The following is a 17,088-nucleotide window of genomic DNA, read 5'->3' as shown; positions in this document are numbered from 1 at the left end:
CAGAATCTAAAATATTTTAAAACATCAATAGCTTTTCAACATGCCAACCAAGAGTTCACATAAAAAGAAATTCAGAAATAATTTCATTCACAATAACTTCAAAAACTATAAAATACTTAGTAATGAAGCCAATCAAGTAAAAATCTCTATAATGAAAATTATAAAACACTAAAGAAAAGAATTGAAGATCTTACAAGATCAAGTGATTTCCAATGTTCTTGGTTGCACAGAATAAATATCAAAATATCCATTCTAGGCCGGGTGTGGTGGTGCGCACTTGTAATCCCCGCGCTTGGGAGGCGGAGACAGGAGGATCACGCAGGTTCGAAGCCAGCTATGCTGGCTTAAGAGACCCTGTTTCCAAAAATAAAATAGGTCTGGGAGTGTAGCCCGGAGGTAGAAGGGCTTCCAGGAACCCCAGTACCACAAAAAGAAAAAAAAATATATATATATATATATACACACACACACACATACATACATATATATATACACACATATATATATGTGTGTGTATGCATATATATATATATATATCCATTCTACAAAAAATCTCCCTATAAAAATGACAATTTCACTATAAAGAGAACAAAAATCTGTCATGAACTCCATATAGATAAACAAAAGACACACAATAGCAAAAGCAATTATCAGCTGGGCATAGTGGTGCACGCTTGTAATCCCAGCATTTGGGAGGCTAAAACAGGAGGGTCACAGTTTCAGGACAGCCTCAGCTACTTAGTGAGGTCCTTTGCAACTCAGTGAGACCCTGTTTCAAAATAAAAAGTAAAAAATATGGCTTGGGGTGTTGCTCAGAGGTAGAATGCCCCTGGGTTCCATCTCCAGTACTGCAAAGAAAGCAATTATCAATAGTAAGAACCATACAGGAGACATCACAATTACGGCAGGAATTCCCTTTACAATGAGGGCCAAGACAAGGATGCCTGTTCTTATAACTCCTTTTCAATTTAGCCCTTGACACTCTTGCAAGAGTAATAAGAGAGCAGAAGATATAAAGGAATTCAAATAGAAAAAGAACTGAAATTATCTCTATTTGCAGATGACATGATCCTGTACGAGGAGGATATAAAAAAGCCAACCAGAGGGCTTTGAGAGATGATTAGTGAACTTAGCAAAGTAGCAGGATCCAAAATCTATTTCCAACTTCAATCGCTTTTCTATATGCCAACCAAGACTCCACTGAAAAAGAAACCCAGAAAATAATTCCATTCACAATAACCTCACAAACCATAAAATACTTAGTAATAAATCTAATCAAGTAAGAAAAACTCTATAATAAAAATTATAAAACACTAAAGAGAAGAATTGAAGATCTTAGAAGATCTAATGATCGCCCATGCTCTTGGTTACACAAAAATGAATATCAAAATAGCCATTCTACAAAAAGAAATCTACAGAGTTAATGCACTCCCTACCAAAATACCAATGTCATTATCAACAGAATAAAAATCTGTCATAAACTTTATATGGAGAAACAAAAGACACACGGTAGCAGAAACCATTATCAATAATAAGAACCATGATGCCAGGCGTGGTGGCGCACGCTGGTCAGCTCCGCGCTTGGGAGGCGGAGACAGGAGGATCCCGCAGGTTCGAAGCCAGCCGTGCTGGCTTAAGAGACCCTGTTTCCAAATAAAAATATAAAAATAGGTCTGGGAGTGTAGCCCGGATGTAGAAGGGCTTCCAGGAACCCCAGAACCACCAAAAAAAAAAAAAAGAACCATGAAAGAGGCATCACGATTACTGATTTTAAATAATAGTACAGAGCTATAGTAACAAAAAGCAACATATTGGCACATAAAGAAACAAACACATACACCAATGGAACAGAATATAACATACAAAAATAAATCTACACACAGCCACTTGATTTTCAACAAAGGTAAAAAACACTTATGTTCGAGAACAGACAAACTTCAACAAATGGCGTTGGGAAACCAGCATTCCTTCTTCTCCTCAATTTATTTTCTGAACTATGGTACACACTATCACTCTACTTTACTGAAATTCCTCTATCTCTTTAAGCTTCTAATATCAAAATACCCCATGGTTCAGACTGGGATATTTCCCTTTTACAAAAATGAATATTTTCTAAATGACCTTTCAAAATTTTATGTCCTCCCTATAACTTATCCCACACTATGAATCCATATATCCAATTGCTCACTAGTTATCAAAACTTGAAACTAATAGGCACTTTATCCTTATTAATTCAAAAACTTTGATTTTTAGACATGAATGCTTAGTAATTGCTTGTGAATTGGCAGGATGAATTAAGACCCATTTTTTAAAAACCATATTTGGAAAAACTGCATTTGTTGGATGGAAAGGCAAAAAGGAAGATTTTTAACATGAATGAGAAAAATATTATTCCCCACCATCTCAGGACCAAGGGACAAAGTTAATTACATATACATATAAAATAAAATAATGCATATATACATAAAACAAGATATATACATCAACAAAGTAAATGAACGTTAAAAAACGAAAAAACATTGGTAGCCTCATCTAATATATTTTCAAAATAGCTACAGGGATTTCAAGAAAAAAGGTACTATAGTAATTTTGTTCATTTTTAAAATCAATCACTAAGGAGGGTGAGGGGAGGAAATGGGTTGAAAATTGGGAAAGGACCCAATGGTTGATTTGTGCATGTAAGCCTCTACTATCTTGTATTTCTTTGAGATGTATGACTAAAATGCACCAATAAAATTTTTTTAAATAAAAAATGAGTTTCTTAAAGAAAGAAAGGTATTAGAAATTCTTGTGCTTTATTGTTGGTCATAGAAACTAATATATGTTCATTAGAATTTTCTTTTTATATTTATTAGTACATTATAGTCATACAGCTTCATGGGTTAATAGATGGTAGAGTCATACATGTATGCATTTCTATCAAAACACTTACAAACATCAATATATTTGACTCATAATTTCTATTATGAGAAAAATATATAAAAGTGGTTGTCACTGATCATGACAAGTTTTTAGAGACAGAAATATAAATGGAAATAGTCTTTATAACAGGAAAACTGAAAACAAACTAAATGTTTTTAATGCTAAGTCTGCTAAAAGCCATTTTAGAAATAAATGTTATGTTGAAATTTAAACTTAAACCATGAAAAAATTCACCACAAATTAAAACAGTCATAGTATTTACTCTTCCAAAAAGTAGAAAAATTTTAAAATATGTGAATAGAATTTATATATAGTAATAGAGTTATGATGGTCTATCATTGCATAGTAAAATAGACTGGATGATAACACCCACCAACAGTGAAAATTCTCTCTGTTTGGAGGGATTATACAGGTTATCACTATTATCATCTATGTACTTTCTTCCATCTAAAAAGTTTTCAATGGAAATTCTGTTATACAAATACATTGTTATGTTATATATTATATTAACAAAATGGAAAATTAAACAGTTAATTGTTGAAAAGAGACAAGCATTATCAACAAGCATAGGGAATCTGGGGCAGATGTTACTCTATTATTATGTTGAACCTTAAAAGTCAGATTTTTTTACTAACCTGTGGTATATTATACAGAGATAACACTCGAGAAATCGGGGTTGATATTACTGTAGAAACGCCTCCTATCACGGCCACCAGCTTGTCTTTCTTCTCAGCCCTGCAATTGTAATTAGGGACTGGAGGACTCTTTCCTGAAAGCAGACACATGGAACTCTCCGTGGCCTTCATCTCAATAAAATCTGTGTTGAAGATATAGAAGCCCAGAGACAGATTGAACAACAAGTTCACGTCCTTGTTGATTTGTTCCACAGCAAACACCATGGCCAGCAGGTGCTGATAGTGCTTAGGAAGAGCTCTAGAATGCAAAGTGGAAAGGATATTTTATTGCTATTTACTGTAAAACAAGAAGAGTCATGCAAAAACTGCAAGTGAAAATGTATCAAGTGAACAGAACATACTAAATTGAAAATGTTGAGAATTTTGGTGCCCAAATAAATCAGATTGGCAGTTCTGATTTATGATAAAATTTACAATTTAGACATTTTGATGTGCAGGATAAGTTTAAAAAAGAAATTTTAGGGAATAAAGTAAATAAAAATAGAAATAAAATTTAAAATTTTAAGGGATTTTTTTTGTCTTGGATAACAGGATGTAGCTCAGGAAAAAATTATGGTGGTAGATTACCTATTCCCACACAAATATGATGTTAAATAAAGTAATTGAAGCAAAAAGTTTATGACACAATATCTTACATTTTCTCCATAAAAAAGTAATCCTTAACTGCAGAATGCATTTTCACCTATCTGTGTGGTACAGAGAAGCCACATACTTACGCAAACACAAAATCTGGCAAATACACTGTATCCTGAAATCCAAACATATATTTGGTGTCCCTAAGAGTCGCTCTTAGGGAAAAGAGCCCACCAATAATGACATCTCCATCCTGATAGTAGCCCGGAGAAGCAGGGATAGCTGATAAGAGGGTAGAACTATGCTCCTGGAATAAAAAGAAAATGACAAGAAGAAGAAAAGCAAAAGGTAATTTCATATTAACACTGACAAATATTAGTGTAACTGACAACACCTTAGAAATAGAGTCTATTGAGAATCATCTCAAGAGATGCTCGTGACTAACAGCACTGTGTTCAAACACAGGCCTCTCCATTTGACATGGGGCCAGTTTTTAAAGCTTTGGCTTGGGCCCGATGTAGATGTGCTGCACGTAAACACTGCCTTGTTTTCTTGGAGTGCATTTGATTTGCATCTGCAGAACCATCAATCCGTGGTGCATTCACACAGTTAATGTCAGTCTCCAAGGGGCCATAACTCTCTAACTTCACACCTGGTACTGTTTCTCATAAGAAAAACATCACCGAAAACAACTTTAAATCAAAAAACACTTCTAGGGATTTTGTTTCATTAATGGTTTCAGAAAAATTAGAGATGCCAAGTACCATAGGGTACTATACTGAAATTATATCAGTATGAGTCAAGAAGCTTCGTCCAAATGATTTCTCCATTATAATTAAAGGTTGATAAAATAGGAAGTCCCAGATATCAGGAAGGAGAATATCAAAGAGCAGAGTGGAGCCTAAATGCTTGAATAATCTTGTATACATTTCTGCCAAATACATTTCATAGAACCCACATAAGTGTCCTTGGACATATGAATGCAAAAAGACAATGTATTAAGTAAACACAGAGGAAAGTTCTTCAGCCCTGAATTAGTCCAATATCATGCCATGTGCAGGAAACGCATGGAATTGGATATCATTATGTTAGAAAAACCTCAGAATCAGAACCACAAGTATTACACATTTCATCACATATGTGGAGTCTAGACAGAAATGACACAGTAGAGGAGACACATTTAGAAGATATAGGGAGAGTGAGAAGGGAAAGCTATAAATGGGTGTGGTAATGGACATGTTCAAAGTATGTCATATGTATGTGCAAATATACCACAATATTAAAGCATTATTCTGTATTACTGTATACAGTGCTGAATATAAATGTTTAATGAAAACACATGTGAATTATAGAATATTATTTATCATCATAAATGTAAAAATCTTCAAGAGAAAACTAAAAAAAATTGAAAACATAATTTCAGTACTATACATATATCCGGTACTATACCACCATGAGGGCAGGAATATTTTGTCCGCTTGACACTTCTGCATTTCTAGAATGGAGAGTAACACCTGAACCAATAGATATTTTTTGAATAACTTTTGCACTAGTGTGTGTGTTTGTGTGTGTGTGTGTGTGTGTGTGTGTGATGTGTGTGAACTCATTTCACGATTCTTCCCCGTATCCAGTGGACTGTTGAGTGGTCTTCTACTCTTCCCGTCTTTAGAATCTGGGAATAGTTGCAATCTACCCTTATTATGGATAACTGGATTACTAGAATAAATTTCTTAAAATTAAGTCAGAAGAGCTCATCAAGTTCTTTCTGCAAGTATGTTCATATGACTCAGAAGTACGTTATGATGTTAGACTATAATGCATCAATAAGTGCATAACAAAAAGGAAATAAAAAGACAAAAATGTCTCATAAATACATTATAATATTTCTCAGTAATAATGAGAAATGTAAATTAATCAGGCAAATAAAATTATACTTTAGTGATAAAATAGAAAATATAATGAGGTAGGGAATATTCCTGAAGTGTTTAATGGAACATAAATTAATACTTCATGTTTGGAAGGCTAATACACCATCTACATCATTTAAGCTAAATAGTTGATATTTTTAGAGTTTAATCCCAAACAAGCAAAAGGCCAGTATATGAACCAACACTTAAAAAGTTATTTACTGTAGAATGTTGTCAAAGAATAAACAGAAGAATTTTATTTTATATCATCAGTAGCAGTATAGATGAACAAGCTTGGTACCTGTTTTCAAAAAAAAAAAACTATAAGAAAACATTAAAACAATAACCAAGGCCCAAATATCTGTCAGTAACATCCTTGATCTCCCAATCAAGTTTTCCTTTTCTGTTCTGATTGCTGTTTACCCTGGGAAAACTTTATATACCTCTGCTTTCATTGCTTTTTCTTAAAATGCAATGTGATACATGTATCTTAAATTCTGTAAGACATTTTTCTCTCTGGATTATAAGCAATAATACAATATTTGAAGTAGAATACATATGTTGTAAAATTGTTTAATGCTACTGTTAACATGCTACTAAATAAGAGTTGGGAATTTTATCTGATTAAAGCCAATTTATTTATTATTTAAACTGTTCACTCCTAGAAATTTAACTTCTGCTTATTTTAGAAATGGATAAAATATCATATTTTTTCCAAAAAAAGCTATACTTTGATATACTGTATCCAAATATTACAGAGAAACTTTTATTTCTAATTTATGGTCCTTCTATATTAGTCAAAATTCTGCAAAAAATCGTAGCAAATAGTCTCTGGATTCACATATCAGTGGATAAATAAATGACACATAGATGATGACTAGTGATAGACAGTTAAAAGATTTATTATGAGCAATTGGTTCCTACAATAGAGGAACTGAGATATCCCAGGGTCTGCTATTTGCAAGCCAGACTCACAGAGAAGCAGGGAATATAATGCAGTCTAAGTATCAAGGCCTGAAAACCAGGACAGCTGATGATGTAAGTACTGGTTGAGGACAGGAATAAACAAATACCCCAGATCAAGTAGTCAGGCAGAAAATAAATAAATTCACTTTCCCTCCACCTTGTGTTCTCTGCAGATCCTGGACAGATTGGATAATGCTCAGCCATCCTGGCTGAGACGATCTGATCTCCTAAATCCACTGGTGCAAAAGCTCATCCCATGTAGAAACACCCAGACACACCCAGCTCTGAATTCCCCAAGACCCAGTCAAGTTGACACATGAAAGTAATCACCACTGTTTATGCTCATTTTAACATATGCTCCTAGTTAGATTCCTTATGCTTTTGACACCAGTAGTATTCTTAGTAATCTCTCTTTTTCTTTCTGCTTGTTCTTCCAATCAATTCTGAGTGACATTTCTCAAAATGTAAGTCAGAGCCAGGCATGGAGGTGCACACTTGTAATCCCAGCTACCTGGAGGGCTGAGCAGGATTTCCTCAGTTGGAAAGTTTGTGTGAGGGCAGCCTGGACCACAGCATGGGACCACGTCTCAATCCCCCTCTTCCTTTGCCTCTTCCTGCTTCTTTCCTGTGGCCTCTGTGATATTATTTATATTTATAGTCCCCAAATTTAAACTCGAATATTTTTTCTCAGATTGTTCACTCTTTCCAAATATTATAGAGAAACTTTTGTTTGACTCAGAACCGTTGAATCAACACTCAAGACTCTTGCTTAACTCAGCACTTGATTTCCCGCTGCTTATAACACCATCATCCCAAACACAGTCATGCGGCTGCACTCTCAGCAGACTTCCCAACAGGGATATCAAGACCTTGACGACTGTTGCCTGAAAAACTACTAAAATCATAAAGTGATATTAAGCCATGATATTCTATTTTTGGCACTCTGCATATTTATGAGTTGATACTCTTCTCCCTTGCTCTCTCCTCCCTCCCCTATGCTGTGAACTATATTAGGGACTGGGGGATTGTATTTATTTAATGAATTTTAATTTGCTATCGTGTGTGTGTGTGTGTGTGTGTGTGTGTGTGTGTGTTTGTGCGCGCGCGCGCGCTATGGATGAAACCCAGGGGCCTTCTACCTCCAGGTTACACTCTCAGACCTATTTTATATTTTATTTGAAAACAGGGTCTCACTAAGTTGCTGAGAACCTCAATAAGTAGCTGAGGCTACCTTCGAACCTGTGCGATACTCCTGTCTCAGCCTCCCAAGTGCTGGGATTACAAGCATGTGCCGCCACGCCCAGCTAGTTATCAGATTTTTATGCTTTATTTTCACTACTGTGATGATCACAACTCTCTAAAATTTGTCCCCTCTTCTTTTCACGGATCTTTGTCAGACTGTAAACAATGCAAGGATGCCTTGAATTACGTCAATGAAAAAAACAAACAAAAAAAGGTGGACTAGCTCACCTTGTATCTTCTCTGTCTCAGACCTACCATGAGTCACTTCCCCAAGAATCTTGATATCTGCAACATATGGTGCACAGAGCCACATTCTAAGAACATGTCCCATTGCCATCAAGAAACCACTCTTTTTTAAAAATGTATTCTTAAGGAGTTTTGATGACTAATTTATTTATAGAATATGTGTGAGTTGAGAATAAGATCTACCTTATTAGAAACTTTCAACAATTCCATTTATTTTAGACCTTAATAGGCATTGAGGGTGGAATATCATCTTTTTTTAGCTGTGGGATTATTGGAGATGGGGAGGAAAGAGGATAAAATATCAATAAAATGATGTGAGAAAATTTTTCCAACATAAGAATATTTAATCTACATACACAAGAATAACAAAAAAATCCTAGAAAGAGCAAAACATTAATATCACTGAGAAACTATAGAATTTCAAACAAAGTGATACAAAAATAAAACTTTATTAATCTTATTTATGAAGTGACAAGAAAATGAAACAACATTTCATGATCTCGACATGACAAAATTAAAAATAAGACAGCGGCTGGAAAAGATGTGAATTGACGAAAACAAAGTGCTAAAAATTTAAATTATTACATTCATAACTTAGGAAATCAAATAGTTAATTCTTAAATTCAGTTAAAAATCTATTTGTTAGGGAAACATGAAAATCTATTTGTTAGGGAAACATGAAAGGAACTGAGAATTGAGACAAACTAAAAAAGCCATCAATGTAATGTTCCTTAGCCAGATAAGAGCCGTATCTGATTTAATAAGCCTACAAAATTCCTCTCAAGCCACAGAGCTTTAAATGACACACAACTGCTTTGCCAAAACAACCCACATTCACGTGATGATACAGACGCTGGGAATCAGTTATACTGAAACCTCTATTTCCTTGATTACGGCTGCTCCACACGTCAGTGGAGGCTCTTCGAGTTGAGGCTATGCAAAAGTTAAACATGAGCTTCAGAGGAGATTGTTCATGATCCTAATTCTATGACAAGCTGGCAACCTTGGACACAAAGGAATTGTTTTGATAGAAATAGGGTTTCTGTAGAAACACTACAGAAAAAGAAGTTCCTAAGAAAACATGTTCCAAAAAAAAATTAGTCTACATTTCTCCAGGTCCTTTAAATTACAAATGTTCCCTCACATCACAAGATTTAAACCTCATCTCTTGATCCACATTCATGTCCAGACACATCTAATTGACGGACAATGAATTTAAAAAATTGAAAATGACAATTCATTATCCAAAGGGGAAGAGATAGAAGAAAATGTCTGAAAGTTCTGAACATTTCAGAAAAACACACTCTCCTATATTGATGGTTCCTCTCCCTCTCTCTCCACAGGTCTTTCTTCTCCACTGCTGTGTTGAGGCCCAGTGCTGAGGCTCTGTCTCTACCCTCAGGTTCCCCTTCTGTTTCCCACAGAGCTTGCCTAAGCTTCGATCCATGATGAATCATCCGATCACACTACTATTTAGACAGTCCAAAACCTTATTTTTTAGCTCTAATTTTATAAGCAGCATCATGAATGAGAAACACATGCCACCATCTTTCTACCACTAGACTCTAGGATTTCTTAAAAATTCATTTTTGCTTAAATAAGAAGAAAGTCACAGCCAGTGTAAACTCACCATAAGAAGGCATATTTTAAGCAGATATTATGTTTCCAAATGAATGATCCTATTTCATTCTACCCTTAATCTTTTGCTAGACCTGCACCTGTTTTTTAAGATGAGAAAACTATTCAGAGGACGGTGGGACAGACACACTGCACATCTCCATCAGTCCTCAGGGCTGTTAAATTTCACCATCTGTTTACCTGACCCCGAGCTCTGCTCCCTGGAATGGTGGCCTCCCGTGATGACAGGGGCACTTGATGATAGGACCAGGGCCACACAGTCATTCAAGACACACTTTTGATTCATACTTTCATAACATTGTCCATTTCCTATCCATTACTTTTTTGAAGTTTAATTTCATTGTGTTATAGAAGGAACGTGCTCAAGTAATTTCTTCCTTGAAATGTTGTCAGACCTCAGGAGGATGACATAGCACTTGGGAAGGAATATACACCCCAGTAAGCCAGCGCTGGAAGCCAGGATCGCGAAGGACTCCACAGCCACCATGAGTCGGCCTTTGGTGCTCAGGTAGGTGGGTAAGAAGCAGATCCACACGCTACAGAAAACCAGCATGCTGAATGTGATCATCTTGGCCTCGTTAAAAGTGTCCGGAAGCCTCCTGGCCACAAAGGCAATCATCAAGCTCAGAAGCGCCAGGAAGCCCAAGTAACCCAGGACGCAGTAGAAGGCGGCGGGGGAGCCCTCGTTGCACAGCAGGACCAGGTGGCCAAACTCTGCCTGTGAGTCCACATCGGGGAAAGGGGGGGAAGTTCCCAGCCACACCATGCAGATGCAGCCTTGAATCAGGGAGCCAAGGACGACGATAGCGTTGGAGCCTCGGCTCACCAGCCTCATCTGCGACGCCTTTCCAGGCCTGGTGGCTTTGAAGGCCACCACCACGATGAAGGTCTTTGCCAAAATAGCAGAAACGGCCACAGAGAAGACAACTGCAAAGAACACCTGTCTCAGGGCACAGGTGGCTGGGCTGGGCTGACCAATGAACAGCAAGGGGCAAAGGAAGCAGAGCATCAAGGAGACGAGGAGGACGTAGCTGAGGTTTGTGTTATTTGCTCTCACGATGGGGGTGTGTCGGTAGAAGATAAACAGTCCCAAAATCAGAGCAGTGAGGACAAAAAAACTAATGGCCACAGAGACCAGAACAGCTCCCAGAGTGTCTTGATAGGACAAAAATGTCAGGATTTTGGGGAGACACTGAGTTCTCTCCTCATTTGCATAGTGATCTTCAGGGCACTTGACACACTCATCCATATCTGAAAGGACACAGATGGATTTATTCTGTTCCTCTATCATGCCCCAAATACACACATAACAGATATACATGTCGAACAGACCTTAGTTGTGTTATGAAGAAAATTTACACACTTAACTATCATTAGACCATAGCATTGAAAAAGTAGATGAACACTTTCCTTAATGTCAGAGAAATCATCTACCACATATTTGATTCCATAAGAAATACAAAGACTCAATTGAACTGAACAATGAGAAGGAGCACCATAAATTTGGAAAGTGATGTGGAGAGAAAAATACACACTGTTTGAAAAATATATTTGTCTATGAAAAAAACAAATCAGTTTTAAAGAAATTATTTTTATTATGGTGGAATAAATTTGTTTTTTATTTAAATAAATTTTAATTTTATTTAGAATTCTCATTGTAGCACAAAATTAATTTGCAAAAAGTTTTTCCCATACATTTTGACGTCTTTCCATTATTCAGTTTAGTACCTTTCCTGTGCAAAATGTATTAAATTACTATATAAATAGGGATAAATACATTAAAGAAATTTCAAAACCTAAAGAGATGTGTAGGCTTATATTTTAGAATTTGACTGAAAAGTTTTGGTATATGCCTCTTTTTTTCTTTTGTAGTACTGGGGATGAAAATCAAGGGCATTCTGTGTTTCAGCTAAAATCCAGCCCTATTTTTTTATTCTTTATTTTGAAACAGGTTCTCACTAAGTTGTGGAGGGCTTCATTAAGTAGCTGAGGCTGTCCACAAACCTGCAATACTCCTATCTCGGCCTCTCAAGTACTGGGATTACAAGCATGTGCCACCATGCCCAGCTTATATGCTACATTTTTAATATGGAAATATTACATGTTTAATTGTGGTATGGGATTATATCTTAGATTTTTACTGAAATTAATTTTTAAATATTGAGTATTTTTATGCTGCTAATGTCTCTTTCTTAGGATTAATACAATTCACTGGTTTATATGGCTTAATACAGTGATTTAATATGAATGGGATTCGTAATTTAATGTGACTCCTCGGCTCTCCATATTTGCTTTTCTCCAAAATCAAATGTTAAGAAAGTGGACGAAGGAAACCAATGTCATGATGCTTAAGTATTACGAGACTTTGAGTTAAGTTATTACCCCTAGTATTAAGTTAGTACCCCTGGTATTACATGTCACTCACCACAGATGTGGGTTTCAGTAGGGGCTTTATAGGGAATCCAGGCGTTCTTGGATTTGGGCCTCAGAAAAGTGACAATTTTGGGTTAGTCTGTTCTTGATAGAAAAAATATAAATTCTACACTGCCCTACACTATCTGACCCCTTCCCACATCATACCAAGGACGGTCAATTTCATATTCCTGTTCTATCATTCACTACCCCTGATATTTGATCAATTCCTATCAAGCTTGTTTTTCTGCCCCAGACTTTGGTATACGCCCATGTTCTGCCCAAAGCCATTTTACTGTTTTTCAAAATCGGGCTCTGTTTCATCCCCCAAATCTGAGCTCAAATATTACTAAATGAAATGTCTTCCCTGACCCCTCAATTCACACTTGCTATCTCATATTAATTTCCTGTCATTACACTATTTTTTCTAGTACAAATCACAGTTGACAATCACATATTTATTTTGTTCGTGTATTAGATATTTAATTCCTTCATAGGCCATAACCTGCTTGAAGATCAAAGGATGCCTTCTTGTTAAGCACGGTGTGCCCTACCTTTGACACGGTTAACAGCTAACTGTAGCCATGCAGAATGAAGATTTGTAAATAAATAAATATGCAATTATACAGTATTGGTTGAACAGTTTCTCCTACAAGAAATGCTAAAGCCCTAACAACAGATACCGGTGACATGTGACCTTTTTTGGAATCATGGTCACTGGAAAAGTAATCCAGTTAAGAGGAGGTCATTACAGGGGGCCCTGACTAGGTATATCTGGTAGTGTTATGCGTAAAAGGAAACAGCATGTGCGGACAGAAAAGGCAGGAGGAAAGCTATGTGAAGACCCCGGCGTGGTGGAAATGAAAGAGGAAGAAGCGAGCATTGGTGGGCACCAGTGGAAGCCAGGAGGAGCAGGAGTCTCCACTCTAGAGGTTTCACAGGAGACATGACCGTTCTGAAATCTTTGTTCTGGACTCTAGAACTGTGAGATAATTTCTGTTGATGTTGGCAAGTCATGAGGAAAATACAAAATGAGATTAGTGGAAATGGTTCAGAGGGCCAGTAATTCAATTTTGTATGGTACTTTATATTTTTTTAAAATACAGAATTTTGCCCGGCATGATGGTGCACACTTGTAAAGCCAGAGCTTGGGAGGCTGAGACAGGAGGATCACACAGGTTCGAAGCCAGCCTCAGCTACCTAGTGAGGCTCTCAGAAACGTAGTGAAACCCTGTTTCCAAATAAAATATAAGATAGGTCTGGAAGTATAGCCCAGAGGTAGAAAAGCCCCTGGGTTCCACCCCTAGTACCACAAAAATAAATAAATAAATAAATAAATAAATAAATAAATAAATAAATAAATAAAATACAGAATTTTATGTTACAGCCATACCTAAGATTTGATGACATGGAAAGTTTGAAAATGAAAATAAAGAATACTTTATAATGAAAATCACAGGTACTTGGACAGCTACTTTAGCTCCAAAATTTTTTAAAAATGAAATAAAAGCCGGGCATGGTGGCGCACGCTTGTAATCCCCACGTTTGGGAGGCAGAGACAGGAGGATCGCGCAGGTTCAAAGCCAGCTGCGCTGGCTTAGGAGACCCTGTTTCCATATAAAAATGTAAAAATAGGTCTGGGAGTGTAGCCCGGAGGTAGAAAGGCTTCCAGGAACCCCAATTCCTCCAAAAAAAAAAACCCAAAAATGAAATAAATTTCCATTTAATGGAAATTAAATGTTGAAATAAAATAAAAGAAGATACATCGAGACTCACATTCAAATATGAACATTTCCAGAAACAAAAAGAAATACAGCAGGTCTGGGTCACCACTGCGGGCATTTGTTCTTCATTTCTAAAGAAGGCATAAAAATATTTTTTTAAATATTGTTTTTTCCTAACTTGATATTGTTGTCACTTCTGCATTTTTGTAGATAGTTCTTTTGTATTTTGTTTTTCCTCTTTTTGAATAGATTTCTTTTCTTAACTTACTGCTACACTGTAATCGTTCATCTTGGTGAATTCAGGGTGATGGAGGCATACATTCACACGGTATCACTGCGTTCTTCCCCATTTCCACCCCATTCCCTCCTCTACCCTTTTCTCCTGTGCTCAGCACTGTGATTGGCTTTGATAAGTTTGTTCAGGTACAGCATGACTTTGAGGCTTTGAAGGCCACCACCTCGATGAAGGTCTTTGCCAAAACAGAACAATCAGCTACAGAGAAGACAACTCCAAATCACACCTGTTCCAGGGCACAGGTGGCTGGGCTGGGCTGACCAGTACACAGCAAGGCGCAGAGGAAGCAGAGCATTAGGAGACAAGGAGGACTCGGCTGAGGTTTCTGTTAATTGCTCTCACCATGGGGATGTGTCAGCAGAGGATAAACAGCCCTAAAATTTAGTATTCCACTGTGCTCTGCCTAGAGCCATTTTTACTGGTTTTCAAAATCTGGTCCATTTCATCACTGATATCACACTTGAGACTTCACTAAATGCAAATGTCTTCCCTGAACCCTCCATTCACATTTGCCTTCCCAGTTAATTTCCTGTAATCACACTAATTTCTTTTCTAGCACAAATCACAACTGGTAATCATGGATTTGCTTCTGTCAATATATTAAAGATTTAATTCCTTCGTAGGCTATAACCTGCTTGAAGACAAAGGTGTCTGCATGATGAGCACTGGGTACCCCCACATTTAACACACTTATCACAGCTGGGAAATGCATATGAATGTTTGTAAGTAAATGGAAAGGTAGTTATATGATACTGCTTAAGTACTTTCCATATGAGATATGCTAAAACCCTAACACCAGATACCTGTGAAATAGCACCTTATTTGGAAATAGGATCACTGAATAGGTAACTGAGTTTGGGGAGGTCATTACAGTGCACCCTGACAGAATACACTGCACATTATGGGAAAAGAAAACAGTGTGTGCAGTCAGAAAGGAAAGAGGAAAGCTAGGCAAAGACAGAGGGAGACTGGAGTGTTTAACTGAAGGAAGAACCAAGGGCTGCTGACCACCAGGGGGAGCAGGAGAGGCCCTCTGCTCTATAAGTTTCTGAGGAAACATGACCAGGCTGAATCCTTGGGCTAGACAGTTAATGTCACTGGAGGCTATCATGATATAAAATACAAAATAAGATTAGCGAAAATGCTTCAATGGGGCAGTAATCCAGCTTACAAAACACTTTATACTTTTAAAACTACAGAATGTTGTATAAGATCTACACCTAAGATTTAATGATACAGAAATGTTGGAAATATATATTAAGGGTTTTATAATAAAATTCTCAGGCTCTATGACAGCCACGTTTGCTTCAAAAAATTTTTGAAGATGATAAAAATTTGAACAAAAGTAAATAAAATGTGGAAATAAAAAGGAAGAAGACACATCTAGGCTTATATTCAAATATTAACATTTTCAAAAGCAAAAGGAATTACAAATTGTGAGGAAGAGTACAGCACAGATGACCACAATGTCTAAATAAGATAGGACTCTGCCTAAACAAGTTACCAGGGAAGGTTGCTAACCTGAGAGAGACCAGGTGAAATGTGATGGACACTGTGCAGGGAGTCAGAGTTGCCTAGGGAACTGGCTTGAGAGTTAAATACAGTCAGCCCATGACTTATCTCTGTCCCTGGATATGAAATATCCTCAAAAAAGCATCCTCAGTATGAACATGGGTGATATCTGGCTACTATCAAGGCGTTACGGAGAACAAGAAGAGGCAAATACAACCACTGTCACCTACTTATAGGCACGTGTATTTGTTCTCAGGGTATCAGAGATACTATTCTACTAAATAATCCCATTCATTAATTCTATTGAGAATTTTTCTGTCAATCAAGCAATTGTCACTTTTTTTTAATGTAATTGAAAGCAAGTTTATTTTCCATAGGAACTAATTTCATTTGTATGTGCCCATCTTTTCTCCTTGGCTTCTTTCAAAATCCGATATATATATATATGTGTGTGTGTGTGTGTGTGTGTGTGTGTGTGTGTGTGTGTGTATGTTATATATGTGTATATGTGTATATGTATATATAGATATATATACACTCATACGTATATAAATATATACACACAAACATAAATATATAATCCATTATGTAAATACATATACACATATATACATATATATACATCTTTGATGCAATTCTGCATTTAACCACAGTTGCCTTGATACAATAATCATTTTTACATTTTCCTATTTAGAATGTTTTAATTTGGTTCATACAAATATGAGTAGAGATAAATTTATACTTTATCAATTTTTGAAAATCATCTGATATTATCCCTTCATTTAGTATCTTTCCTCCATCCCTTGAGTTGCTCCTCCTGGCATCCAGATCTCATGCCATCCTGCTTACCTCTAACGCTGCCTGCATGGCTGTTCTGGACCAGTTCCTCAGATGCATTTTCCCTACAATAAATCTCATGACACTCTTGTCCAATCAACTACTAACCAATCGATTGT

The 17,088-nt window shown here is 36.6% G+C and overlaps 2 protein-coding genes across 2 annotated transcripts in view; both read right to left on the bottom strand.

Annotated features, from left to right (window-relative positions):
* The window catches only part of LOC308269623 (vomeronasal type-2 receptor 26-like), a gene marked incomplete at both ends in the record, with an annotated part of 28,650 nt that extends 18,175 nt beyond the window's left edge, over positions 1–10,475 (bottom strand). The window contains 4 exons of the mRNA XM_080704990.1: positions 3,558–3,855; positions 4,334–4,497; positions 4,652–4,848; positions 10,370–10,475. Coding sequence (XP_080561116.1) covers positions 3,558–3,855; positions 4,334–4,497; positions 4,652–4,848; positions 10,370–10,475 — 765 coding nt within the window. The remainder of the gene's footprint in view (positions 1–3,557; positions 3,856–4,333; positions 4,498–4,651; positions 4,849–10,369) is intronic.
* A 51-nt stretch (positions 10,476–10,526) lies between these two features.
* The window catches only part of LOC308269622 (vomeronasal type-2 receptor 26-like), a gene marked incomplete at both ends in the record, with an annotated part of 30,409 nt that continues 23,847 nt past the window's right edge, over positions 10,527–17,088 (bottom strand). Inside the window, one exon of the mRNA XM_080704989.1 lies at positions 10,527–11,440. Within this exon, the coding sequence (XP_080561115.1) occupies positions 10,527–11,440 (914 nt within the window). The remainder of the gene's footprint in view (positions 11,441–17,088) is intronic.

Source organism: Muscardinus avellanarius, assembly GCF_963383645.1.
Source record: "Muscardinus avellanarius genome assembly, chromosome: 11".
NCBI classification, from domain to species: Eukaryota; Metazoa; Chordata; class Mammalia; order Rodentia; family Gliridae; genus Muscardinus; species Muscardinus avellanarius.
Note: the sequence above shows the minus strand (reverse complement) of the source record. Positions and strands in the feature narration are given on the sequence as shown.